This window comes from Archocentrus centrarchus, chromosome 19 (genome assembly GCF_007364275.1).
Source record: "Archocentrus centrarchus isolate MPI-CPG fArcCen1 chromosome 19, fArcCen1, whole genome shotgun sequence".
Classification (NCBI taxonomy): Eukaryota; Metazoa; Chordata; class Actinopteri; order Cichliformes; family Cichlidae; genus Archocentrus; species Archocentrus centrarchus.
Window position 1 is genome coordinate 6,594,845 of NC_044364.1, and position 25,820 is coordinate 6,620,664.

Genomic DNA, 25,820 nt, shown 5'->3' on the forward strand with positions numbered 1-25,820 from the left:
TAGAGATTATCGGCGTTCAAATCTGTCAGGACAGCATGAAGTGCACCCTGCTGTTTTATGGTCTTGTTTACACCGTCGAACTATCCAAGTGTGAAGTCAGCCGTTTGATTTTAAAATGGGATTGCCTGTAGTGGCTTTAAGCTCAACATACATATTATTCACTAGAGGGTGTGGAAGAAATTATTCTGTCATTCTAATTAAGTATCAAGAAGCCTGGTAGAAGTGAATCACCTTCAGAGCTTTGCTCCATGGAAATCACTGGTACCTCATGTTGTGCAGAGCTGTGCTGGGAATAATATAACATCACCATATCCCCCCAAAATAATATAGTCATATAGTTTAGGTTTCTGAGCTGCTCTTACCTGAATACAAGTACACGTTGAATAAATAAATGTTCTGTTGGCATTTTGTGGGTGTATCCACAAGGATTGAAGAACTTGTTGAAGCCATTTCCTCCCCAATGAAAAGCCAACCTTTAAAAATATTTTCTATCTAGCATTGTTTATATGAAGCAGTCCTCTCCTCCATTGCCTTTGGTTTATTTTTACATTTGTTGGCATGTTACCACCAGCAGCTGCTGAAACCATTGGCTGGATGTTATTCATACTGCACACAACTAATTTTTTGCACAGCATTGCTCCTATTAATGTCCTACTTTGATAGTTCTATGGATCTTAATGAAATATACTTTTGGCTGCTCTCTTATTGCCCGAGGGGCTGCCACTTTTCCACCAGATGCTCTTCCTGACACAATCCTCCCATCTGGGCTTGGGACTGGCACTAGGAGTACACTAGCTTGTGATCCCCCGAGGCTGGTTTTGAGCTTCTTCCTGGTATTGAACTGGAGAGCTTTCACACATAAGGCATATGTATTAACCATGGAGCCACAGCTTTTTGAAAATTTGCTGGCCTTTTTCACAAGACCCTCAAACTGTGGCAGCCTTAGACACTTATCAAAACGTCTAAGCACAGTTTCTTATGTCCCCAGATTACACATGCCAAGTTTGAAGAAGACTGAATGAACTGTTGTTGAGATAAATGAAAGACAGACATACAGAGATTCCTTTTTTTATCAGCATAAGCCAGACAAATGTTGATTAAGCTGGAATAATAATAGACATGTAAATGGAGTCTACATTTTTCTAATCCTAGTTTGGCTTAATATAGTTAAATGTCATCCTATACACTGCAGTAACTACCTGCATACACTGACACATGCAGAGCTCAGCAGCAGGCATTTCCAATAGTGTGCAACATGTAGCTGTTTGTGAAGATTGGATATTTTGGGCTATCACAGTTTCTCCACACTTCACAGACTTCCATTAAAGGAAAAGCCAGATTTAATTATACTTCCAGGGAGTGCGGGAAAACTGCATTGAAGGGACACACCACACACACATGGACACACACAAAAGAGGCAGCAGTTAACACTCTTTCACTGTCTCTCGCTGGGCACACACAACTGAGAACTCATTTCCCATTAGTCTTCAGGCACCTGCGGCTGTTTTCAGTCTATGAGCCAGTGGCCTCTAAAAACTCACCTCAGAGCTTTTCTTTTGATCAATTTCTGTTCTTATTATGGCTGTGACATTATTTCAGGCTAGAAAAGCTTTCTTTACACTTTATATAGATTGTGGTTTTCTTAAGTACTTCAAGGACTCACACCCTCGTGACAAGGTGTCACCACACACGTGTGAGGACATTTTCTAACCTCAGATACTGACTCATACACACTCACCCGTACCTGATTAGATTTTTATCAGCTCAGCTAGGATGCATTGTATAGTCAGGGTCGCTCACATGCTGGACATATGACACGTGTTTCCGAAGAGATCAGCAAGTAATATTTATTATCTCTTTCAAGGTATCAGCTGTGTGGTGTGGTAGATAATCTTGGCATAAACAGGACAGCACAACCTAAACTACTGTCTTGGCTTCTCTCAAAATGTAAAGGAGCCCACCCACCACTTTAATCATACTCTGGATCTTGTCCTGACATATGGCATAGAAACTGAAGACTTAACAGTATTCCCTGAAAGCCCCCTCCTGTCTGATCATTTCTTAGTAACATTTACATTTACTTTAATGGATTACACAGCAGTGGGGAATACGTTTTATTACAGTAGAAGTCTTTCTGAAAGTGCTGTAACTAAGTTTAAGGATCTAATTCCTTCATTGTTATGCTCTTCAGTGCCATGTGCCAACACAGTGCAGAGCAGCTACCTAAACTCTGCTCCCAGTGAGGTCGATTATCTCGTCAATAGTTTTACATCCTCACTGCGTATAACTTTGGATACTGTGGCTCCTCTGAAAAGGAAAGCTTCAAATCAGAAGTGCCTGACTCCGTGGTATAATTCACAAACGCACAGCTTAAAGCAGATAACCCGAAAGCTGGAGAGGAAATGGCGTCTCACTAAATTAGAAGATGCTCATTTAGCCTGGAAAAAGAGTTTGTTGCTCTATAAAAAAGCCCTCCGTAAAGCTAGGACATCTTACTATTCATCATTAATTGAAGAAAATAAGAACAACCCCAGGTTTGTTTTCAGCACTGTAGCCAGGCTGACAAAGAGTCAGAGCTCTGTAGAGCCGAGTATTCCTTTCACGTTAACTAGTAGTGACTTCATGGATTTCTTTACAAATAAAATTTTAGACATTCGAGAAAAAATTATTCATAACCATCTCAAAGATTATTCTTCATGTTCGGCTGCTTTCAGCACTGCTGGTATTTGTTTTGACTCTTTTGCTCCAGTTGATCTTTCAGAGTTAACTTCAATAGTTACTTCCTCCAAACCAGCAACATGTTTGTTAGACCCCATTCCTACTAGACTGTTCAAAGAAGTCTTTCCAATTATTGATGCTTCAATCTTAAAAATGATCAATCAGTCTTTATTAGTTGGCTATGTACCACAGACCTTCAAGGTGGCTGTAATTAAACCTCTGCTTAAAAAGCCATCACTTGACCCAGCTGTCTTAGCTAATTATAGGCCAATCTTCAACCTTCCTTTTCTCTCAAAGATTCTTGAAAGAGTAGTTGTAAAACAGCTAACTGATCATCTGCAGAGGAACGGTTTATTTGAAGAGTTTCAGTCAGGTTTCAGAATTCATCACAGTACAGAAACAGCATTAGTGAAGGTTACAAATGATCTTCTTACAGCCTCTGACAGTGGACTCATCTCTGTTCTTGTCCTGTTGGACCTCAGTGCAGCTTTTGATACTGTTGACCATAACATTTTATTACAGAGATTAGAGCTTGCTATAGGTATTAAAGGTACTGCACTGCAGTGGTTTGAATCATATTTATCTCATAGACTCCAATTTGTTCATGTAAATGGGGAGTCTTCTTCACACACTAAGGTTAATTATGGAGTTCCACAGGGTTCTGTGCTAGGACCATTATTTACATTATACATGCTTCCCTTAGGCAGTATTATTAGAAAGCACTGCATCAATTTTCATTGTTATGCAGATGATACTCAGCTTTACCTATCAATGAAGCCAGATGACACACATCAATTAGTTAAACTGCAGGAATGTCTTAAAGACATTAAGGCCTGGATGACCTCTAATTTCCTGCTTCTAAATTCAGATAAAACTGAAATTCTTGTTCTCGGCCCCACAAATCTTAGAAACATGGTGTCTAACCAGATACTTACTCTGGATGGCATTACTTTGGCCTACAGTAACACTGTGAGAAATCTTGGAGTCATTTTTGACCAGGATATGTCCTTCAATGCACATATTAAACAAATATGTAGGACCGCTTTTTTGCATTTGCGCAATATTTCTAAAATTAGAAACATCCTTTCTCAGAGTGATACTGAAAAGCTCATTCATGCATTTATTACTTCTAGGCTGGATTATTGTAATTCATTATTATCAGGCTGTCCTAAAAGCTCCCTGAAAAGCCTTCAGCTGATCCAAAATGCTGCAGCTAGAGTACTGACAGGGACTAGAAAGAGAGAGCAGATTTCTCCCATATTGGCTTCTCTTCATTGCCTCCCTGTTAAATCTAGAATAGAATTTAAAGTTCTTCTCCTCACATACAAGGTCTTGAATAATCAGGCACCATCTTATCTCAAAGACCTCATAGTACCATATCACCCCAACAGAGCACTTCGCTCTCAGACTGCTGGCTTACTTGTGGTTCCTAGGATACTTAAGAGTAGAATGGGAGGCAGAGCCTTGAGCTTTCAGGCGCCTCTTCTGTGGAACCAGCTTCCAGCTTGGATTCGGGAGACAGACACCCTCTCTATTTTTAAGATTAGGCTTAAAACTTTCCTTTATGATAAAGCTTATAGTTAGGGCTGGATCAGGTGACCCTGAACCATCCCTTAGTTATGCTGCTATAGGCCTAGTCTGCTGGGGGGTTCACATAATGCACTGTTTCTCATTCACCTTATTTACTTTGTTTATACTCCACTCTGCATTTAATCATTAATTGATATTAATCTCTGGCTCTCTTCCACAGCATGTCTTTCTCTCCCCTCAGCCCAACCGGTCGCGGCAGATGACTGCCCCTCCCTGAGCCTGGTTCTGCTGGAGGTTTCTTCCTGTTAAAAGGGAGTTTTTCCTTTCCACTGTCGCCAAGTGCTTGCTCATAGGGGGTCGTTTTGACTGTTGGGTTTTCTCTGTATTATTGTAGGGTCTTTACCCACAATAATACAGAGGCGACAGTTTGTTGTGATTTGGCGCTATATAAATAAAAAAAATTGAATTGAATTGAATTGAATTGTCTCACTGTTGCCCACTCAGATCAACAGATAGAATTGTCCCGATTTAACAGTGGGTTAATTAACTTGACTGGCTATAGTGACCATAATAAGCTGGCCAGGGCTGGCTATAAACTGGTACAAGTTACACAAAGTGCTCAAGAGTTCATTGATCTCAGAAATAAAATGTCAACATCAACTCAATTGCAGCTGTTATCTATTTAAAGGAACAACCTTATCAGCAGTAATGCAATAACTTCCACCAGCAGAGACATGTGGTGAGACATTGATTTGGACTCCACAAACAACGCCTCCCCCACTCCCCACACATGCATAAAATGATTTGACATTATAAAGCGGGCAGCATGGTGGCGTGCGGCTAGCACTGTTGCCTCACAGTGAGAAGGTCCTGGGTTCAAATCTACCTTGGTTGGGACTTTTCTGGGTGGCGTGTGGGTTTTCTCCAGGTACTCCAGTTTCCTCCCACAGACCAAAGACATGCAGTTAGAGGGGTTAGACTAATTGGTGATTCTAAATTGCCCATAAGTGCAAATGGTTGTCTGCCTCTCTGTTACCATTCAACAGGCTAATACAGAGAGGTTTACCCTGCCTCTTGCCACATGACAGCTGGGATAGGCTCCAGCCCCACCGCAACCCTGAAAAGGATAAGAAAATGGATGGATGTATTATAAAGCCCTGTCTATTAATTTACTGTGGTCATAATAAATTCAAGGTTAACAACTTTGACAATAAAAGAGAACTTTATTATCATCATACGTACAACAAAATTAATCGTTAATTGCATTTAACAACTGTTATAAATCAAAGTGCCTGATGCAGCAGGTTGGTATGAAGATGTGTGATATGATCTGCAAGCATAAACCTTGGTATTTGAAAGCTGTGTTTTTCATTTTAAAATGTATCAATAATAATAGTTATGCTTGCTTATCTCAAAGAACAAAAAAATAATCATTGAATAAATGTAAACATGCTGTTTAGTTCAGTACGGCGGAACTAGATTGAAATATAAAAAACATAATATAATGGGTTAAGAAGCAAATAGAAGGAAGCAGATGTGTCCTCTTAACACAAGTCCCAAGTTCTTGTTTAAAGTGTAACCAAAGTGAGGTGAATGATCAGCTGGTTGGCAGCAATAAAACCAGCTGAAGGATTTCAATAATGTTTCAACATGACTTCATGAAACATAAAAGAGTGAATGCAACAACGAGGTAATTCAACTTTCAAGAGGACCATTTTGTTTTTGCTTAGCTAGTGACATAATGAATGCACCTGCTGGTGCAATAAAGTAGGTCACATAGCAACTTTGTAGCTGTGCACAATTTAGGAGGGCAAAAGCAGTGGAGTTGTAGAGATGTGCTTGGTACCATATTGAAGAACAGTGAATACAAACTTTTGCAAAAAATTTGTTGCACATTGTGAGAAATCCAAAGGCACTCATCATCCATATATGCAAAAAAAAAACAAAAAACAAAAAACCACTTCCTTGTTTTTGCATGTTTAAACTTTGTTTTTCAAGCTGCGATAGGTGGCAGTTTTAACCAAAATAATTCAAATAAGTTATAGTGCAAAACAGTAGGGATGCGCCGATCCGATATTCAGTATCGGTATCGGTCCGATCCTGGCCTAAATTACTGGATCGGATATCGGAAAGAAATAAAAAAGCCGATCCGACCCGACCCACATTAGCTACATTACAGTTCTCCGTCGTCTTCTTCGTCTTATGGGTTTGCGGTTAACCAAACCAGCTTAAAGCTGCATTACCGCCCTCTACCGGAATGGAGTGGTGATCAGGAAATAACCCCCTCAGTTCTCCGTCGCTGCGACGGGTTCCGACACACGGGGAGCGACGTCGCTCGCTCTCCATTCATTTCCTATGGAGCTTGTGCGATGAGGCGACAATCGCTTGCCCTCCTCCAGCTAAGCGACCGGCGACGTTCGTGCATGTGAAATTTCGAGCTCGTACACGTAGACGTGCACACGCGACCAGGCGACGCGACACAAGAAAGTTGGAAAATGTTCTACTTTTGTCGCTGTCGCGTGGCACTAAACCAATCAGCGAGAGTTTCATTGACTGACCAATGAGCGGAGAGTATGCTACACGCTGCAGTCTGCAACCACTTTCAGCATGAAGGAAAGCATCGTTTTATCTATGTTTGCTCAGGCAGCCCCCAGTTTTTCAACATAAACACTGATGATGCAACAGCAGCAGTCAGCTGATTTACGTGCAGTCTGTCTGCACAAGAGCAAAGAGGCGGAGCCGGTGAGCTCAGATGGAGCAGAAGAAAGCTTTTCTCCCTGTAAACATTGGGAAACAGCTGGAGGTCCTTCATCAACCACCTGATCAGTAAGTGAAGAAAAGAGAACTTTGTAGTTGCTTCATCCACCCTGTTTGTTTCACACAGGGAAAAACTGCAGTACGGAAGTTAAAATACGCAGATGAACTGTTAATGTGAAAGAAGTATTTCTTATCCAGTTACTCGGGTAATTGATGGTATAATTGATTGAATACTCGATTACTAAATTAAGCAATAGTTGCAACATACCATAAGCCAATGCATCACCTTCCCACATAGGAACAGCAGGATTCAGGTGATAGAGCGATTGTTGTAAGTAAGTAAAGTTTATTTATTTAGTGCTTTTCACAGATAAAAAGTCACAAAGCCCTGTACAATAATTAAAACACAATATCAAAAAACCCCAGATAAAACATCATGTTAAAAACATATTAACATTACCATATTAAAAGAAAAAGAATAAAAATAAAGTCAACAGAAAGCCTGGTTAAACAGAAAGGTTTTCAACTGTTTTTTTAAGACTCCACAGAGACAGCTAAATGGAGCTGGAGTGGTAAACAGTTCCAGAGCTTTGGTGCCACTGCCTGAAAAGCTCTGCCCCTCCCTGGTTCTTAGTCTTGTATGTGGGGCAACTAAAAGATTTTGATTTTGTTGTGTGTGAGACTGTTGATGTGTGTAAAATGTATCCAGGCATTTGAAATCAATAGTTTTTTTTTTTTAAAGATCGGATTTGTATCGGCAGATAAAATATCGGTATTGGACCTAAAAAAGTGGTATCGTGCCATCCCTACAAAACAGCAGTGAGACAATGTTAAAGAATAGAGTGAACAAAGTGGAAGATTGAACTTCTGAAGCTACAGCGATCCAAAGCCCAAAAGGGGAATCCGAGGTTTATATTCATCAGGTGGCAGAGAACATGATTGTTAATGACTATCTGCAGCTGTTAAATGTTAACATAACGGGTTCAGATTCCCATCCTCTCCACCTCCTGTGACTCTTCATTTTCTTCAGTCTTGACTGTCTAATATAATAGACTGTGTGTGTGTGTGTGTGTGTGTGTGTGTGTGTGTGTGTGTGTGTGTGTGTACAGAACATTTTAAAAAATGACAAAAAAATCAAGTGTCAAAGAAAAGAACTTCTAAGGATCATGAAGCCAGGGTTTAGAAAATGGTGTTTATTTTTTTTCTTATGTAATCTACTGTAAACCGCACATAATTTGTAAATTCAGTTTGTTTAGTCAATTATGGCAGGAACATGTACACATGGTTCTTATTTCAGGGTGGAAAAAAAATAGCTCAGTGGAATATTTTCCCCTTTACTGAATTCTCTTCCACTAATATCAATGTGCACAAAGTGCTCTAACAGTTGCTGTGCAACAGCCAATGAAATAAGGCTTATTACATGCTACATTATAGTTGGACTGTACACTTAACTGTAAGTACATCACACATGAAGACAGATTGAAAATGTACTGAGCTGTAAACCTCCTCATTCTTTGAAAGGACATGTCATCTGTTTTTCTAAGTAATCTAAACAGTGATGTTATGACTATGGAAATCAGAATGATGTTACTCACTCACTTTTGTCACTCAGCCCTTTGCTCAGAATCTAATCACTACCCCACTCCAGTTTCATTCCCTTGCTCCCTTTTTTCATTTCCCCATCTTTATAACTCCCCTTCTGGCCTGAGCTAAAGGAGGGAATTGAGAGCAAAATATGTGGAGTCCCTCCCAGACACTCCAGTGCTCGTTAGTGAGGAGTCACTATCCTACAGGGAGGCAAGCAGACAGCTCAGGCAGGGACGCTGCACCAGTGTGTCTTATTCTGTATCTCATCTTGCACCATTATAGAAACTTCTGATCAAAGATAATGTGAGCCATCCGAATCCTGGCAGGCCGGTAAACAAAAACAATAACAGTAACAAAGGAAGGAAGGAAGGGGGGGGGGGGGGGGGTATGGGGTACTTTGTTCAGTGCTGTAAAGTAGTAAGAGGGAAGGCTGCAGAGAAATGTGGGCTGGGTTATGCTGGCACTTAAAAAGAAGCTCGCGTTGGCTCCTGTGCATTTCACCAGCAGCCAGGCTGGAAGGCAAAGAAGGGAACAGTGAAGGAGTAGATGAGACAACAGCTTCGGGCGGAAGGTGTACTCTCACTCCATTGAAGGAAGTGTATTTTTAGCTCTTCCACACAACTCTTTCACTTAACAGTTTTTCTTCCACTGTTTCTTTGGTGGTAGCTAGCCATGGGTACGGGTTTGGACAGGTTTCTATGGTCAGTACTGCTGCTGCTGCCAGTCTTTGGGCTGTCTGAGACTCTGCCAGAAAGCTGGCTGCCTGGGGAATATTCAGACACCATTGCTGATGCACAGAAGTTCCTTAGTGACTACAACCGAACTGCTGAGGAAGTGTTTTTCTATAGTGTCTCTGCCAGCTGGAACTACAACACCAACATAACAGACCACAACTCAAAGCTTCAGGTAGGACGTCTCCTGCAATCTTGCGCTTACAGGATGACTTGTTAACCAGCTCTTTCTCTCATGCTGCTATTTAAGTGTCCAGCATTCTTGCTGTATTAGCATCTCGTCAAACCAAATACATGCATGGTCAGAGGTTTCTGTGGATCTCAGCTCTGCTTGACTTGGAGATTACTACTATTCATCTCTCTCCAGGGTTGCATGCTCAGTTTCCTCCTAGCGCAGCCAACTCTGCTTGTGCTGTAATGGAAAAGAAATGAAATCTGATTGCCTGTGGTGTGACCGTCTCCAGTTTTTAAAAATATAATTCTAATGGGTCTTGCATGCTCTCATGTTTGCCTTTTTTTTTTGTTTAACTGTTTGTTTTATGATATTTCTGCTTGAAATATTTTTGTCCTCATGGTAGCAACTCTCTGCTAAATGCAGCTGTGCACACACCAGCAGACTTTATTGCCCAGTGAGGGAATATTTGCAGAAAATAAAATGCCTCTTTAAAACAATTTCAAAATTTATTTTCTTAAAAGCAAGCTGCCACACAGTTTTTTTTAGAGTTGCACATCACCACATGTCTCAAAAAGAGTTGCATTAAAAGTAGTGAGACAAGCTAAAGCCAATAAGACAGTAGAAAAGTACAGTAAGACAGGAGATTACAGAAAACAGTGAAGCTGCAGAGGTGTGGAAAAGACACACACCCAAATGTTGGACAGCTGTCACAACAGGATTTCAGTAAACTATCCGGGATGTGAACGCTGCTCTCCTCACACACACACCAGGTGTCCCACACTGAACTCATTTAACCGGGTCAGGCTACAGAATGTGTTTTGTTCCGCAGAATGCTTTCGTGATGCAAGGTGAAAGACAAGCAGACTTGCAGATGCCATGTAAGAGCATATTTTTCTTTTTCCTGGGTGGTTTAAAGATGGATCAAAGTGAATCCGAGCACTGAACTCCATCTGATCTGGCAGCCAGGGGCGTGCACGGCAATTCCACTTGACCAAGAAATTTTCTAATGTGGGCGATACCTCTTAAGCTGCACTGTAAGTGTGATGCAGTTAAATAAATTGAAAAGTTATTGTATTTACATACTGATCGTCCACGCTAAGAAAATACATCCACAGAGAATCTGCATTTGACTCTTCATTGCGTTTCTTTGGTTGAGAAAGAGATTGTTCCTGTGGATAAATGGGTGGAGGCTGGCTTGAAGAAAATGACTGAGAAAAATACAGATTGAGAGGAAGAGCACAAAGGTCAGAGTTAATGCTTTAACTCAATGTCATCTTTTTTTTTTCCCCTCCTGCAGGCTGTTATTTCAGGAAAGGCTATGAAAACGGCAGATAAGAAAGACTTAAGTGGAAACATGAAATAGGCTACAGTTCTGTTTTATATAAGCATGTGTGTGGCGCAAGTGGTGACATATAATCACTGACTCATTGCCGTTGGTTGTGTCAATATGTGTGTGCAATTATTTTGTAATTTTTTTTTTCATGTTTGTGCAAGCAAGTATGACACACACACACACACACACACACACACACACACACACACACACACACACACACACACACACACACACACACACACACCAGCCAAAGAATAAAACAGTTGCAAAACCATTAAAGGATTTTTCTTAGAAAGAAAGTCAGAGCTGCTGATGCACAGTTTAACATTCTGAATGGCAAGGGGAGTAAATCAATGTTGAACACATGTTCTATCAGTCCAGCACAGCATCCATTCTTCCAAAGACTTATGCTCATGGCCTATATGAGTCCCATAAAAAGAAGCTCTTGGTACTCAGTGAAGCCATAGATAAGCATGTGCTCTGGAGTAGCAATAGCATTTTTCTTTTTAAAAGAGACATTATCCTTGAGCAAGGGTTATTTTGCTCCTCAGCAGCTGCTCAATAGATAGGTAGAGTGTTTTATTGATTCCACAGAGAAGCTGTGCTGTTACAGCTATTAAGAATCAAGCAATATGAAGACATTCTAGTTAAACAGTTACAGTACTGAGATAGAAGGCTGGAAAAACAAATGGCAAGTGACAGAGATGAGCTTAAATCCTTGCATCAAACTGCATGGTCATCCAACAAGTTGATTTCAAGGAATCCGCAAGTAAGCATAAATGTCTGCACCAAACGCTGCTTTTATTTATATGTTTATTTAACAGGCTGTAAACATGGATATTTCTATTCTGCAGTTGAATATTTTACATGAGAGTCTGTGGGGGAGCTTCTTGCTTTTTGAGTCAGCCTCAAGTGGCCATTGGACAAACTGTACTTGGAGAATTTGTCATTTTCCCAATGGCCCACATGAGATAGCTGCAGAAGGGCACACCAATGAGCTGAACTCAGTTCTAGTGAGTTGGTGGGGCCCTTCACTACAGTATGTCATGTGGGCACTGTGCTTTAAAAGGCACTGTGGTCTGTAATAGCAGCTTGCAAAACTGATCTGTCCTTTCATTTTCTAGAGGACGACAGTCTTCACAAAAAAACTGGCATGAGCAGTAACCGTCTGATAATAGAGTCCAACCCCGTATTGTACAACTGTCTGTTCACTTTGTGCCAACTCTGTCCTGTCCTCAGCCCAACCAGTTGTGGCAGATGACTGCCCCTCCCCAAGCCTGGTCCTGACGGAGGTTTCTTCCTGTTAAAAGGGAGTTTTTCCTTCCCACTGTCGCCAAATGCTTGCTCGTATGGGGTCGTTTTGACTGTCTTAACCTTACAATATAAAGATCCTTGAGGTGACTGTTTGTTGTGATTTGGCACTATACAAATAAAACTGAATTGAATTGAACTGCAAGTAGTTCCTACAGAGAGCTCCACCAAGTTTTTTTTCAGCTGCCCTCTTGTACTTTTGACAGATATCAATATTGAAAAAAAAAACTGACTGGATTATAACAGACATAAACATTTTTAGTTATTAGTATTTTTTTATTACTGCCTCTTGACATGCCTGCAAATGCACAGTTAAAGATATTAAGATATTTCCACCTTGTTTTGTCTTAAGGTGAATGCATCTCTTGAAGAACAGGAATTCGTGGAGGCGTGGGGGATGAAGGCTAAGCAGGTCTTCATTTCCGGAGTTCTCGACTCTCTTCCTAAAGATAAGAAATTGATGGAAAAGATAAAACTACTGGGTGCTGCCAACCTTCCCCCAGAGGAAAGAGAAAAGGTTTGTCTGTGAGATCTTTGTTGAATCAGTAATCATGTTTTTGACACCACTAAACTCTGTTGTATCCTTTTTTTTTTTTTTTTGCCTAAAGTATAACACCATTCTCAGCACCATGGACAGTATTTATTCAACAGCTAAGGTGCACCCACAGCCAAACATAAGCTGGAGTCTGGAACCTGGTGAGTACACTACAATAAATCATCCATTTAAAGATCAAGACGCATATAAATCATATGATGCAAGAGTTTTTAATGAAAGCATTGCCATCAATTGCTATCAATAAATCAACAAAGTCCAGGGGAAGAAGGATACTTTTAAGTGATTAAGATCTTATCAGCTTTTGAAAGGAACAGGATGGGCATATTCATTCCAGGGTGGCCTCCAGAGGACGTGCTGTGGATATGTTGAGTTAATATCAAGAGAAACAACACTTTTAGCTTTTTGGTTTTTAGCTTCATTGGCATGAATTGTGAGCAATAGTCCTTTGTGCTTTGCCAGCAGCAACTTCATAAACTAAAACGACATGCAGCACGACAAGAGAGCAAACGCAGTTCTGCTAGAAGTTTTTGCTGATACAAATAAATAGGCTCTCTGCGGTTGTTAAGCTGCAGCCCCCATAATTATTACTCATCTCTTAATCTTTGAAATATTCCATGGTTACTCCACAGCACATACACTCTCAAAAACATTTCTGCCTTTATAATAACAAAGACTTCCAGGTATTTCTGTGGGTCAGCTCTAACCTTTTCCTAACCTTCATTTCCTCTCTCTGCCATTTTAAAGGAAAATGTTGGTTTAAGAAATTCTCAAGATATCACAGAGTTGTCACAAAGTGGGTAGACTGAAATCAGGAAAACCTGAAGCTTTTGAGTTTTATGCACCAGGTTATCAGTCTACCTCCTTGTATATTACATTTTTTCCACATCGTTTTTTTGTGTGTGTGTGTTTTTTTTTTTTTTTTAAAGAGCTCACAAACATCATGGCTACGTCCAGGAGCTACAAGAAGCTGCTGTATGCCTGGGAAGGCTGGCACAATGCATCGGGTGTACCAATCAAAGAGCACTATCCAAGCTTTGTGGAGCTCAGCAACAAAGCCTCACGAGCTGATGGTAAGTACTTCTTCTTAACGAGATTCCTAATGCTAGAAATGGGGTTTTAATTTGATGAGAATGAAGACGCAAAGCAGAATGAGAATACAGGAGCAGGAAAGACTACCTTAACATTTTCATCCTGTTCAGGATTTCAGGACACTGGAGATGATTGGCGCTCTTGGTATGAGACTGCTACCTTTAGGCAGGATTTAGAGGAACTGTACAGGACTATTGAACCCCTCTACCTGAATCTGCATGCCTTTGTGCGCCGCCAGCTCTACAACCAATACGGTCCCAAGTATATCAACCTTAAAGGACCTATCCCTGCCCACCTGCTCGGTAACATACATGCAATATTTGCCAATATGAGCTACACATACATGCATAACATAAAAGGCTGTGCAAAAATGACTCGGGCCATCGGGCCTGAAAATATGGCAGAAAATTTGCATGTATTTATTTTTTTATTTACAGTCCCTAACATAAAGAGTAATTATTTAAGTCTGTTTTCCTCCTGACCCCCAGGAAATATGTGGGCCCAGACTTGGAACAACATTTATGATATGATGATCCCATTTCCTGACAAACCCAACATTGATGTGACTCAAGAAATGGTCAATCAAGTAAGTATGAGGGAAAGCTCTTATGGAAATTGATTAGTTTGGAGGAGGGGGAAAAAAAATCATTCTTTGGTTCTTCCAGACCATCAAGTGTTCTCTGCAATTAGAATAATTTTGTCAAATAGCATTAATTGCGACTAGTCTGATTGTTTCCACTTCACAGGGCTATAATGCCACACACATGTTTCGTGTAGCTGAGGAGTTCTTCACCTCTCTGGGTTTGGAGAGCATGCCTGAGGAGTTCTGGGAGGGGTCCATGCTGGTTAAGCCTGAAGGTCGAGATGTGGTGTGCCATGCGTCTGCCTGGGACTTTTACAATCGCAAAGACTTCAGGTAAAATGAATTTTGGTTGCGTTTCAGATATTTTTTATTGCTGATCAAACTTAATAAAATATAATTAAGCAACTCTATTCATGTTTAATTCCTTTAAGAATCAAACAGTGCACCACAGTCAACATGGAACAGCTCTTCACCGTGCACCACGAGATGGGACACATTCAGTATTACCTGCAGTACAAGGATCAGCCTGTGGGATTCCGCCGTGGAGCCAACCCTGGTTTTCATGAGGCTGTTGGCGATGTTTTGTCTCTTTCGGTTTCCACGCCCAAGCATCTGAAAACAATTAATCTTCTGAAATCTGTGACCTCCGACATCGGTAATGAGACTAACTTAAATAAAATATATAGAAGCCACCAACCTTCCTTTTGGTGATCCATGGGCTTTAGTGCCATAACTGTCTGAGAGAATAAAAGGGCATCTTTTAGAAGTTAACATGCTTTCTAAACAGCATTTTCTTCCCTAGATTCTGATGCAAGTGTGTATTTTTGCAATAAAACCTTAGTTTTTATAAACTCAGACAGCTGAGGTCAATTCATATGTAGATATCCTATTTTTTATTTGTGTGTTTTTAATAAACGCTGCATTGTGTTCCTCTAGAAACTGATACCAACTACTTGCTGAAAATGGCTCTGGAGAAGATAGCCTTTCTGCCCTTTGGCTACCTGATAGACCTCTGGAGATGGGATGTCTTTAGTGGAAAGACCCCTCCGGAGCGTTACAATGCTGACTGGTGGTACCTCAGGTAGGAGATACTGTAGTTCAAGTTAAAAGAATTGTTTATGAAGTATGTTTGGATAGGATAGGAGGGTTAACAGTAACGGCTACTGTCTAGGGTTTTCCCCTTGATACCTGGTACGACTTAAGAAAGTAATAAACAAGGGCTGTGGCTGTGCTGGCTGGCGTTCAAACTATGAAATATGTCTGTGTTAGTGTGAAATGACATGTTGCTGGAAAATAAGAAAACATACCCAGTTAACATTTCATGGAAACATAAAAATCTAACAATAGAGAATAACTTTCCAGATCACACGTAATAGTTATGCCGCCTAAGCCAGCTTGTTTTAAATTAAGCTGTCTTATTTCTTTTAACAGAACAAAATACCAAGGCATCTGCCCGCCCACCAGGCGCACAGAGGAGCACTTTGATCCTGGGGCAAAGTATCACATCCCTGGAAACACACCATACATCAGGTAGCATCCTGTTCCAGCCTCGGCACTGTGAAGCAGAAGTCATGGCGACAATCAGTTGGTTGATTGATATTTTCAGGACAGCCCCAGCTGTCTGATTAATGTTGTGTTCACACAGAAAGTACTGCACACAAAGTGGAACAAAGGAGAAGACCTTTAAGATTAAAATTCCATAAACTTGAAACTGCCATGAGTGTGTGTATACAGTACTGTGCAAAAGTCTTTATATTTTGCTTCCAAGGAGCCAAATATTCTTGGAATTTTTTAAAAGTGGTCTTGAGCAGAAGGTCTTTCAAAGCTTTTCTTTGGACACCGACTGCCTTTTCATTCCAGTCCCTGTACCTGACCATTTTCAGAGGAATTTTGTTTGCTTGTTGGTTTGTTAATCCACTTAAAATTCACCTATGAATTATTCAAGCATTAAAAAAAAACTCAGCCATCTGTAAAAAAGCAGGGGATGCCCTGTCATGGTCTGGGGCTGCATTGGATGACTGTAGCTGAGGATATAGAGCCAGTCATCTACTAATCAGAAGGCTGGTGGTTCAATCTCTGGCTGTCCCAGTCTGCATGCAAGATACTGAAGCCCAAGGTGCTCCCCGATGCATCTGTTAGAGTGTGAATGTGTGTTAGATAGAAAACACTTAGGTGTAGAAAGAAGTGCTTGTATGAATGTATATGAATGGCCTGAATGAGGCACGTTGTATGAAGTAGAAAAGTGAGTGGTGTTGGAGATCTTGTCAAAACTGGTGGAATTATGAAAACTTCCACCATGCAATAATCTGGAATACATCTGATTGGCAATGGCTCCATTTCCCAAGCATACCTGGATAGAAAAAACACACAGTGGAACACTATTAGTCATGCATTGACCTCCCTAGAGGCCGTGCCTCAACATTATTGAAGCAGTGTGGGAGGACCTTGACATAGAATGGAGAGAAATGCGGCCAACATCCAAAGAAGAGCTTTGGATGTCCTTGAAAAAGCCTGGAGAACTATTCCTGAAGACTACTTAAATAAATAACAAGAAAACTGCCTAAGAGATTTCACGCTGTGTGGAAAAATAAAGGTGTTTTTGCCTTGTATACTACATTTCCATGTGTTCCCATTTTCTAGGCAAAAAAACAAAAAAATGCAGGGTGGCTCAAGACTATTGCACAGTACTGTATTAGTGCCATAATGATAGATACGGTGTGAGGGTAACTCTGTGAATAAAGTAAAGACAGCGAACATGCAAGAATGCCTGACAAGCTGAAAAAGTATGGTTTTGCATGCAGCACTTTATTGTGGTTTTGAAACAATACTATAGCTGTATAATAGCAGGAAGTGTTGCAGATGCTGGGTTGGTATAACAAAACCCTCTGACTCCATCTGGTTTCTTTTAAGAGGTGGAAATAAAAACCCAAGGCACAGTTACTTTAACAGGCAGAGACAGCTTGCATAGATGTGGCCTCATACACATACAACAATTACATAATTCTTATCATCTAAATGTAGAGGTCATTTCTAGTTTTGATAGCCACAGAGTAAAGGCTGAGAACAATTTAGCTTTATTTTCCTTACTGTGTTTAAAAACCTTTCAACAGTCATTAAAAAATTTCAGTCTATGATTTGAAGTTGATTCTATAGCTTGTACAGTATGTGAACTTCATGTGTTGAAGTTAAAGCATTTCCCCCCCCCCTGCAGATATTTTGTCAGCTTCATCCTTCAGTTCCAGTTTCATGAAAAACTTTGCGAGGCAGCCAAACACACCGGCCCCTTGCATACATGTGACATCTACCGCTCTGCAGAAGCAGGAGCCATTTTAAAGTAAGTTGATTATACCTTCATGTTCAATGCACAGATCATAATGAATGGCTTAAGGAAAAAGTAAAGATGTAATGCAATTGCCGTCTTACTCCTCCAGGAAAGTCCTTCAGGCCGGCTCATCTGAAAGTTGGCCAGTTGTGCTCAAGGATGCTATAGGCACCGATAAATTAAATGCCAGCTCGCTAATGAAATACTTTGAGCCTATTATTGAGTGGTTGGAAAAGCAAAATGTGAATGAGACGTTGGGATGGCCAGACTTCACCTGGGTCCCACCAATCCCTGAAGGCTACCCAGAGGATATTGGTAAGTTGTAACTTCAGCCAAATATGATAAAATTCTCAAGACTTAATTAGGTGACTGATTTTTAGCTGACTTTGTTTTTTCCTGTTTACCCAGACAAGAAGACAGATGAGCTTGAAGCAAAGAATCTTCTGGAAGAGTACAACAGTACAGCTGAGGTGGTATGGAATGCATTCACTGAGGCCTCCTGGAAGTACAACACCGACATCACTGAAGCCAATAATCAGGCAATGGTGAGGCCCACTGACTGACCAGCTCAAAGGAGATCACCTTAATACTGTTCAACCATCAGCTCTCCTCATAGTTTTGCTGCATTTCTGCTTCAAGTCAAGAAATCAATAAAAATAATTTGTTTGATCAAACTGTGTCAATGAATCAATAACTGATTAAGTTTATGTGTCACTAATCGATGCATGTTTCTAATTACCTATACACTGGCCCATCCATCCATCCAGCTTTCAGTGACATATAATGTATTAAATTATTAAATAAAAACAAATGCTATTCATTATTCTTCTTTAGCTTGAAAAGAACCTGGAGATGTCAGCACACACCCTGAAGTATGGACTGCGGGCCCGTGAGTACGACACCACTGACTTCCAGGACAGCTCGGTCAAACGAATCATTAAAAAACTCAGCGACATTGAGAGGGCTGCGCTCCCCTCAGCAGAATTGGAAGAGGTGTGAAGGAAATGGTTATATTTAAGATATGTGTGAGATTATTCAGCTGCTCCTGAGGCAAAAATACTTATTAGTGGGTGCACACCTATTTCCAATTAACAGTGAGAGGCAGGATACATGTTACCACAAGCCTATATATTAAATATAATTAAAGAAATGTCCCTTTGTTTCTGCCATGTGAGATCAAAACTCACTCACACCAATGTGAATATGCTGGCTGCATTTTAGAAAGGTGCATACAACCCTAAAGATAATATAGACAAAAATTTAGGGCTTACTTTCAAGCCAGTTTTCCTCATTAGCAAAAAATTTCTCCTGCTTGTCTTGTGCTTTACACTTTCTTAGAAATTGTGTTGTTATATGGAAGGGACACAGATCTCTGCACAAACAAATGCATTTATCTGATCAGGCATTAGCCAGCTCAGGTGTTGGCACGTGTAAAAACAAGTTGCCAGGTGAAGGTATTGGAGGCGTTGTCATTATTTAATTTAAACAGGTTTGTTACTATTTTGAATCATGTGTTTCCTTTATATTCTCAGACATGCTTTCTGCCTCATGAGCAGCTGTAAAAATCATATTTATTTAGTAAACCTGTTGATAGTTTTATGGGAATCTAAAGTAGTCTCTTTACCTTTTCAGTACAATACTCTTCTGTCCAACATGGAGACCAAGTACAGTGTGGCTGAGGTCTGCAGAGAGGATAAAAAATGCCATCCTCTGGATCCAGGTAAGACTGTTGTAAATGTGACTACAGTAATATGACTCAGTTTGACTTCTAGATAAATAATGGGTTGCATAATGGTAGCTGATACATGTAATAATTGTAAATAGTGCAATTATTATCATATTTCTTTAGACAGTATACGGCAAGTAAAGTTTGCATAATAAAATATTTGAAAATGTGTTTCAGATCTCCAGAAGATCATGGCAGAGTCCAGGGATTACGATGAGCTGCTATTTGCCTGGAAAGGATGGCGAGATGCTGCTGGCAAAGTACTTCGTCAGGATTACAAGAGATATGTTGAACTGGCCAACAAAGCTGCCACACTTAATGGTATGACATTAAAATGTAATTTTATACCTACCATGAGATTCTTCTTCAATCTGCTTTGCTGGAAAAATGCTAAATGTTGGGTCTTAAGATATGGAGATTATTTTTGTCAGATGCACAACAGTCAAATACTGTGGTCACAGTTTGATGCTTGAAAAGAATCTGGAGATGTCAGGTTCAGGAAACCAGTCTGAGATTATTTGAGCTTTGCGACATGGCGAGTTATCCTGCTGGAAGCAGCCATCAGAAGATGGGTACACTATGGTCATAAAGGGATGGACATAGTCACTGACAATACTCACGTAGGCTGTGGCATTTAAACGATGCTCAGATGATACTACAGTAAGAGATCCAAAGTGTGACAATAAAATATCCCCCACGCCACCACTGCCAGCTCAAATTATTGAAAACAGGACGGAGCCATGCTTCTTCGTTGTTTACGCCAAATTCTGAGCCAATCATCCAAATGGTGAAGCAGAATTTTTTTTCAATCTTCTATTGTGCAGTTTTGGTGAGCTTTCGTGAACTGTGCCCCAGTTACTTGTTCTTCACAGGAGTGGCATTGTGTGTGGTCTTCTGCTATTGTAGCCCATTTTCTCCAAAGTTTGATGGAGATGCTCTTCTGCACACATTGTTTGTAACGAGTGGTTATTTGAATTACTGTCGCCTGCCTATCAGCTTAAAGCATTCTGGCCATTCTCTTCTGACCTCTGTTAACAACAAGGCATTTTCACCCAGAGACTGAATACCTTCTCTTTTTCGGTCCATTTTCTGTAAACTGTAGAAATGGTTGTGCAGAAAAATCCCAGCAGATCAGCAGATGAAATGCTCAGACAAGCCTGTTTGGTACCAAAAACCATGCCACATTCAAATTCACTTCAGTCACCTTTCTTCCCCATTCTGATGCCCGTCATGTTGATCATGTCTTCATGAATTGCTGCCATGTGATTGGCTAATGTGATTAGACATTTGTGTTGAGTCATTATGTGTATTCCACGTTGCAGTCACTCAACAGGACAACATTATCACAACAGGAAGCCTACTCTATATAGCAATAAAAACGTTTTATGGCACAATAGGTTTACACATTACCCGTCAGTGTTTAGGAACTGATAATCTAATAAAAGGATATCTGCTACACACTCAGCAGATTTGAACTATATATATTGTTAATTATTTACTCCATTATGGTACGTGATGAGTGTACTTTTTATTCTCATATAAACAGCAGCCTTTTTCTGCTGCCCTACTAGTATGAAATCAATCACTTCTAGGGATTAAAAAACTTCTATCTAAGATAAACAGATAAACCTTCCTTCTGATCATTGATTAATGGGTTTCTCTCTGGCACTCGCTGTAGGTCACTCTGATAATGGGGCTTTCTGGAGGTCCCTGTATGAAACACCTACCTTTGAGGAAGATCTGGAGACTCTGTGGAAGGAGCTGGAGCCCCTCTATCTGAATGTGCATGCTTATGTTCGAAGGGCCCTGTACAAGAAGTATGGTCCCAATTATATAAACCCAAAGGGGCCCATTCCTGCACATTTACTGGGTAAGCAATGTGATTTGATTGTGTGAGTGCAATATCACAATATCTGTGACTTTATGCTGCCTTCAGAAGTTTTTAGATTATTGCAAGCTTTCCAGTTTATTTTGAGGTCACAGGATGAAAAAACTTTTCAGCCAGCATTTCACTATGGAATCCAAAGTATTCTAACACTATAGACAAAGCTGTCCTTTTATGTGAGAGCATAGCCCATTGATATTCTGTCGTTGTCTCTAGATGCATTTGGATTTAGGCAAGATTTAATTTGCTTTCAGGGGCATCAAGCGTGAGATTGTGTGTGACGGTTCCACACGGTTAGGGATTGGAGCGGCTCACACTCACAAATCCCACTTGGTTAAACACTGGCACAGCAGATGACTTTCTCCCTGACTTCTTAGACTTAAAAAAGAAAAATGAAATATGACTGCTGTCCTTGTATCCTTTCAGGCAACATGTGGGCACAGACATGGTCTGGCATAATGGATTTGGTCATGCCCTTCCCAGATGCTACACAGGTTGACGCCACCCCAGCCATGGTGGCACAGGTGAATGAATGCATGAACTGGCAACTGGCTTAAAAGCCACTACTGCACATATCAGAATACAATGAGGCACATACAAAAGCATCTGTGCTCACAGTCTTTCACGTTTCTCTCGCTCAGGGCTGGGACCCCATCAGGATGTTTCAGGAATCTGACAAATTTTTCACCTCTCTGGGTCTGGAGCCAATGCCACCGGAATTCTGGAGCAAATCTATGCTGGTGAAGCCATCTGATGGACGCCAGGTGGTGTGCCACGCGTCTGCATGGGATTTCTATAACCGGAAAGACTTCAGGTTAAAAATAGATTTTTTTTTTCTTTTCATTAATCCAGAATCAATTAGCAGGCTATCATGAGATGTGTGGTAGCCTGGAAGTCCTCCCAAAATCTTACAGTGAGACCATTACAGAATATAGGTCAAATCTCAGGATCTTTATGCGATACTCAATAATGGCACTCCCTGAAGAAGCCTGGTAATGAAATGGACTGGCATTTATATAGCACTTTTCTAGTCTTCCTCTTTTCACAAAATTTCAGACAGCACTTTTGTCTGTGCACTTACTGTTAATTTGTATCCACACCAAGTCTGTTTAGAAGTGCCACCTAATCTTCTCTAACCAGTGCTCATTTCTAATGTAATATGCGAACTGTTGGAGTATCATCTCTTCCCCCATTGGGGGCTACACTTCGACCCCAAAGATATTGCACTGAGTCAAATCAGTTTCATAGTACCTGGAGCAGTAATTGGCTCAGAGACGACAAAGACAGGCAGGGCCAGGTAAAAGGGTACTTTTGTATTACTTTGACTAAGATATCTAACCAAGTTCCCAGATATTATGACAACAAATGAACTATATATGTGTACTATGCGCATTATTAACATTATGTGTACTGATGGAAAGAGGATGTGAGGTAGAATCATGAATTTATCCTTAAAACATTATCTGCATAATTTGCTCTAATCATTTTTTTTTTTTTTTTTTTACCTCTTCAGGATCAAGCAGTGCACTGTAGTGACGATGGATGACCTGATCACTGTACACCACGAGATGGGCCACGTTCAGTATTTCTTGCAGTACAAAGACCAGCCTGTGTCCTTCCGCGATGGAGCCAACCCTGGCTTTCACGAGGCCATCGGAGATGTGCTAGCCTTGTCTGTGGCAACACCCAAACATCTGAAGAGCATCGGCCTCCTGGACAAGGTTGAGAACAACTATGGTGAGTGACGACTGCCACAAAAACAAAATCTTTAAAAGCATGTTTTGCTATAATACAGCATATATCCACCTGTGATTGACCCCCTCATCTAGAGAGTGACATCAACTTTCTGATGAGCATGGCACTTGACAAGATCGCCTTCCTACCTTTCGGTTACCTGATGGATCAGTGGAGGTGGAAGGTGTTTGATGGCCGCATCCCGTCCACCGAGTACAATAAAGAATGGTGGAACCTCAGGTAAAGTACAGCAGCAGCTGCAACATTTTTTATAATTTATATCAAAAGTGCACTGATTGATTATATACAACTTGCATTTATAGATGATTTACTTGTCTCTGTTTTTGTATTGCAGACTGAAGTACCAGGGACTGTGTCCGCCTGTAACACGCACCGAGGAGGACTTTGACCCAGGTGCAAAATTCCACATCCCTGCTAACGTTCCCTACGTCAGGTAAGAGTTTCTGATTCTGCAGAATAAAGTTTCATGTGATATTTTATCGCTGATAGGTGATAAATGATTTAATACTCTCCCATTATCTATGATTGATTAGATAAATATGCTGTGAAACATAATGCAATCTTTGTCATGTGACACAGCGCTGACACTTCATGTTTTATCATCTTCAATCAGGTATTTTGTTAGCTTCGTCATCCAGTTTCAGTTCCACAAAGCTCTGTGTAATGCTGCCAAGCATAATGGGTCTTTACATACCTGTGACATCTACCAGTCCAAAGAAGCTGGAAAGTTGCTAGGGTTAGTATACACACACACACACACACACACACACACACACACACACACACACACACACACACACACACAGGACCAGGGTTTCGGTCCCCACACCGTGAGTGTGCTGTCAGATCCTTGTCCCCACAACATAATAAAGACAAACAAACACACACGTACCCACTCATATGTGCAGTATTTTTTCAGTACTGGCAGTTTAATTGTATCTGCAAGACATTCTTACTAGTGATCCTTGTCTTTTCTGACCTTCTGACTTGTATTGCTGTTTGCAGGGATGTGATGAAGCTGGGCTACAGCAAGCCCTGGCCCGAGGCTCTCACTATGATCACGGGCGAGCCCAAAATGAGTGCCCAGCCACTCATGGAGTACTTCCAGCCTCTCATTGAATGGCTCGAGAAAGAGAACACCAAGAACGATGATGTTCGTGGATGGCCAGAATACGACTGGAAACCTTTTGGTATGTGCAGATTTGATATGCTCACAGAAACATATGCATGTATTTGCTGATGTTAAGTTTTCCATTGTCAAGGCCAAATGTTTCTGAACTCCTTCCCAGAAAGAAAAGGCATTCATTTTGCTTGTCTCCTCTGCTGCAGCTTACAGTGAAATCAATCTCAATTTGTTTTACTGATGAAACAATGTATGCTGATATATGCAACAAAGTGAAAGAAATACCCAGGAAGGGATAGTGGGGGGAAAGAGAACACAGCTGTTACTGGAGAGATGAAGCGAGAAAACCAATAATCGCATGCAAAACTGAATAAATCTGTATGGAAATAACACAAACAAGTCATATGATAATCACCTTTTCTTTAAATATTAGGCAGGGCCCTGCATTTGACCTTTTTTGGAATTATTATTTGACAGCACAGAAAGTTTGATAATGCATTGAGAAGGCTATTTTGTGAGTGTCAACCAAAGCTGCAGTTCCAGGCCTGTCAAATCCAAGCTACGAAAGGAACAGTGACAGCAGATTTGATAATTAAGGCGCATCAGCTTGTGCCACCTGTTGGTATGAAGAAGAATAACTCTTGTAAATATGAAGGAAACATTTAAAATCACATTTTTGTGTTTCTTTTTTAAGCTGCTATCCATTATGTGAAGTTTACATAATAACTTTGAAGTGAAACAAAGAGAGAGGGGGCCACACTGTGTACTTTTCAGAGTAGGGATGGAGTACTGAAGTGGGGTCAGAGATTAGATTTTTTTTTTCCTTTATTGGTCCTCTATTGAGTTTTGATAGCTACTGCTGGGCCTCTTGTTAAAATTGCAGCAACTTTTATTATTCTCATACTGCAGGTGGAAAAGTCAAAGTCAAATGTGTCGATGCCTGTCTGTGTTCCTTTCCTATAGCTTTCAAAAATAAGCATGCAAAGAGGCCTCCTGAAAATGACTGCACAGTTACCCTCAGTGTTTTAATTGCTGCGTGAAAAATCATTTCAACTAATCATTTCAACTTGTGTGTATCCCCAACCGGTGTATCTTCAGCAAGTGAAGCTAAAACAGTGGATTTCCTGGGATTAAATGTGAACAGCTCGGCTGCCACAGCTGGCCAGTGGATCCTGCTGGCCATCGGCGTGCTGCTCTTGGTGGCCATCATCCTGCTGGCCTACAAGTACAGGAAGGCAAGAAAGCCTGAAAAGTCTTTATCTACTATGGAGCTTAAGCAAAAAGATTAGCCATCTTTGATGGCTGAAGGGCTAAAGCAAAGCCTGACCTACTGTAGCTGGCACAATACCAACCTCAATGTGAACATCAGTGTTTTTGTGTACTGCGCAACATCTGAACAAATTTGCTCCTCGTGTTTTGTCTGCCTCCCCAGTCTTGTATATTTATTGTATACACAAAGACACAATTTATTATTTGCCTATGCAAAAGAACACATGCAATTTTGTAATTTATTTGTAACATCTGCTATTAAGGGAGGGAGAGTTTTAAAAACAAATCTTTGTAATGTCATTCATTGTGTAAACGTTTTTAAATATTTGATTTTTTTTTTTTTTTATTTGTTGACTCCTCTGCATTT

At 40.6% G+C, this 25,820-nt stretch overlaps 1 protein-coding gene across 2 annotated transcripts; it reads left to right on the top strand.

The window, feature by feature from the left end:
- The first annotated feature begins 7,024 nt into the window (after window positions 1-7,024).
- On the top strand, window positions 7,025-25,810 carry ace (angiotensin I converting enzyme (peptidyl-dipeptidase A) 1). Of its 2 annotated transcripts, none has more exons than XM_030754421.1 (25): window positions 7,025-7,074; window positions 12,498-12,662; window positions 12,754-12,841; window positions 13,628-13,771; window positions 13,901-14,092; window positions 14,279-14,376; window positions 14,537-14,706; window positions 14,805-15,028; window positions 15,310-15,454; window positions 15,805-15,903; window positions 17,585-17,707; window positions 17,805-18,010; window positions 18,104-18,240; window positions 18,530-18,688; window positions 19,328-19,415; window positions 19,599-19,742; window positions 21,100-21,291; window positions 21,733-21,830; window positions 21,948-22,120; window positions 22,820-23,043; window positions 23,136-23,280; window positions 23,396-23,494; window positions 23,675-23,797; window positions 24,067-24,251; window positions 25,283-25,810. In XM_030754421.1, exons 2-25 carry the CDS (start codon window positions 12,543-12,545, stop codon window positions 25,471-25,473), a joined length of 3,567 nt encoding a protein of 1,188 aa, XP_030610281.1. In that variant the 5' UTR covers window positions 7,025-7,074; window positions 12,498-12,542; the 3' UTR covers window positions 25,474-25,810. The 2 variants fall into 2 exon arrangements, with proteins under 2 accessions (XP_030610281.1, XP_030610280.1); XM_030754420.1 differs by lacking the exon at window positions 7,025-7,074 and adding an exon at window positions 9,265-9,498.
- Window positions 25,811-25,820: the final 10 nt, after the last annotated feature.

Bases quoted from the DNA above. Each gene is read 5' to 3' on its own strand.
- ace (XM_030754420.1), top strand. From the start codon at position 9,265: ATGGGTACGGGTTTGGACAGGTTTCTATGGTCAGTACTGCTGCTGCTG. The intron at 13,772-13,900 runs GTAAGTACTTCT...CATCCTGTTCAG, and splicing joins CAAAGCCTCACGAGCTGATG to GATTTCAGGACACTGGAGAT. The intron at 18,689-19,327 runs GTGTGAAGGAAA...TTACCTTTTCAG, and splicing joins CCTCAGCAGAATTGGAAGAG to TACAATACTCTTCTGTCCAA.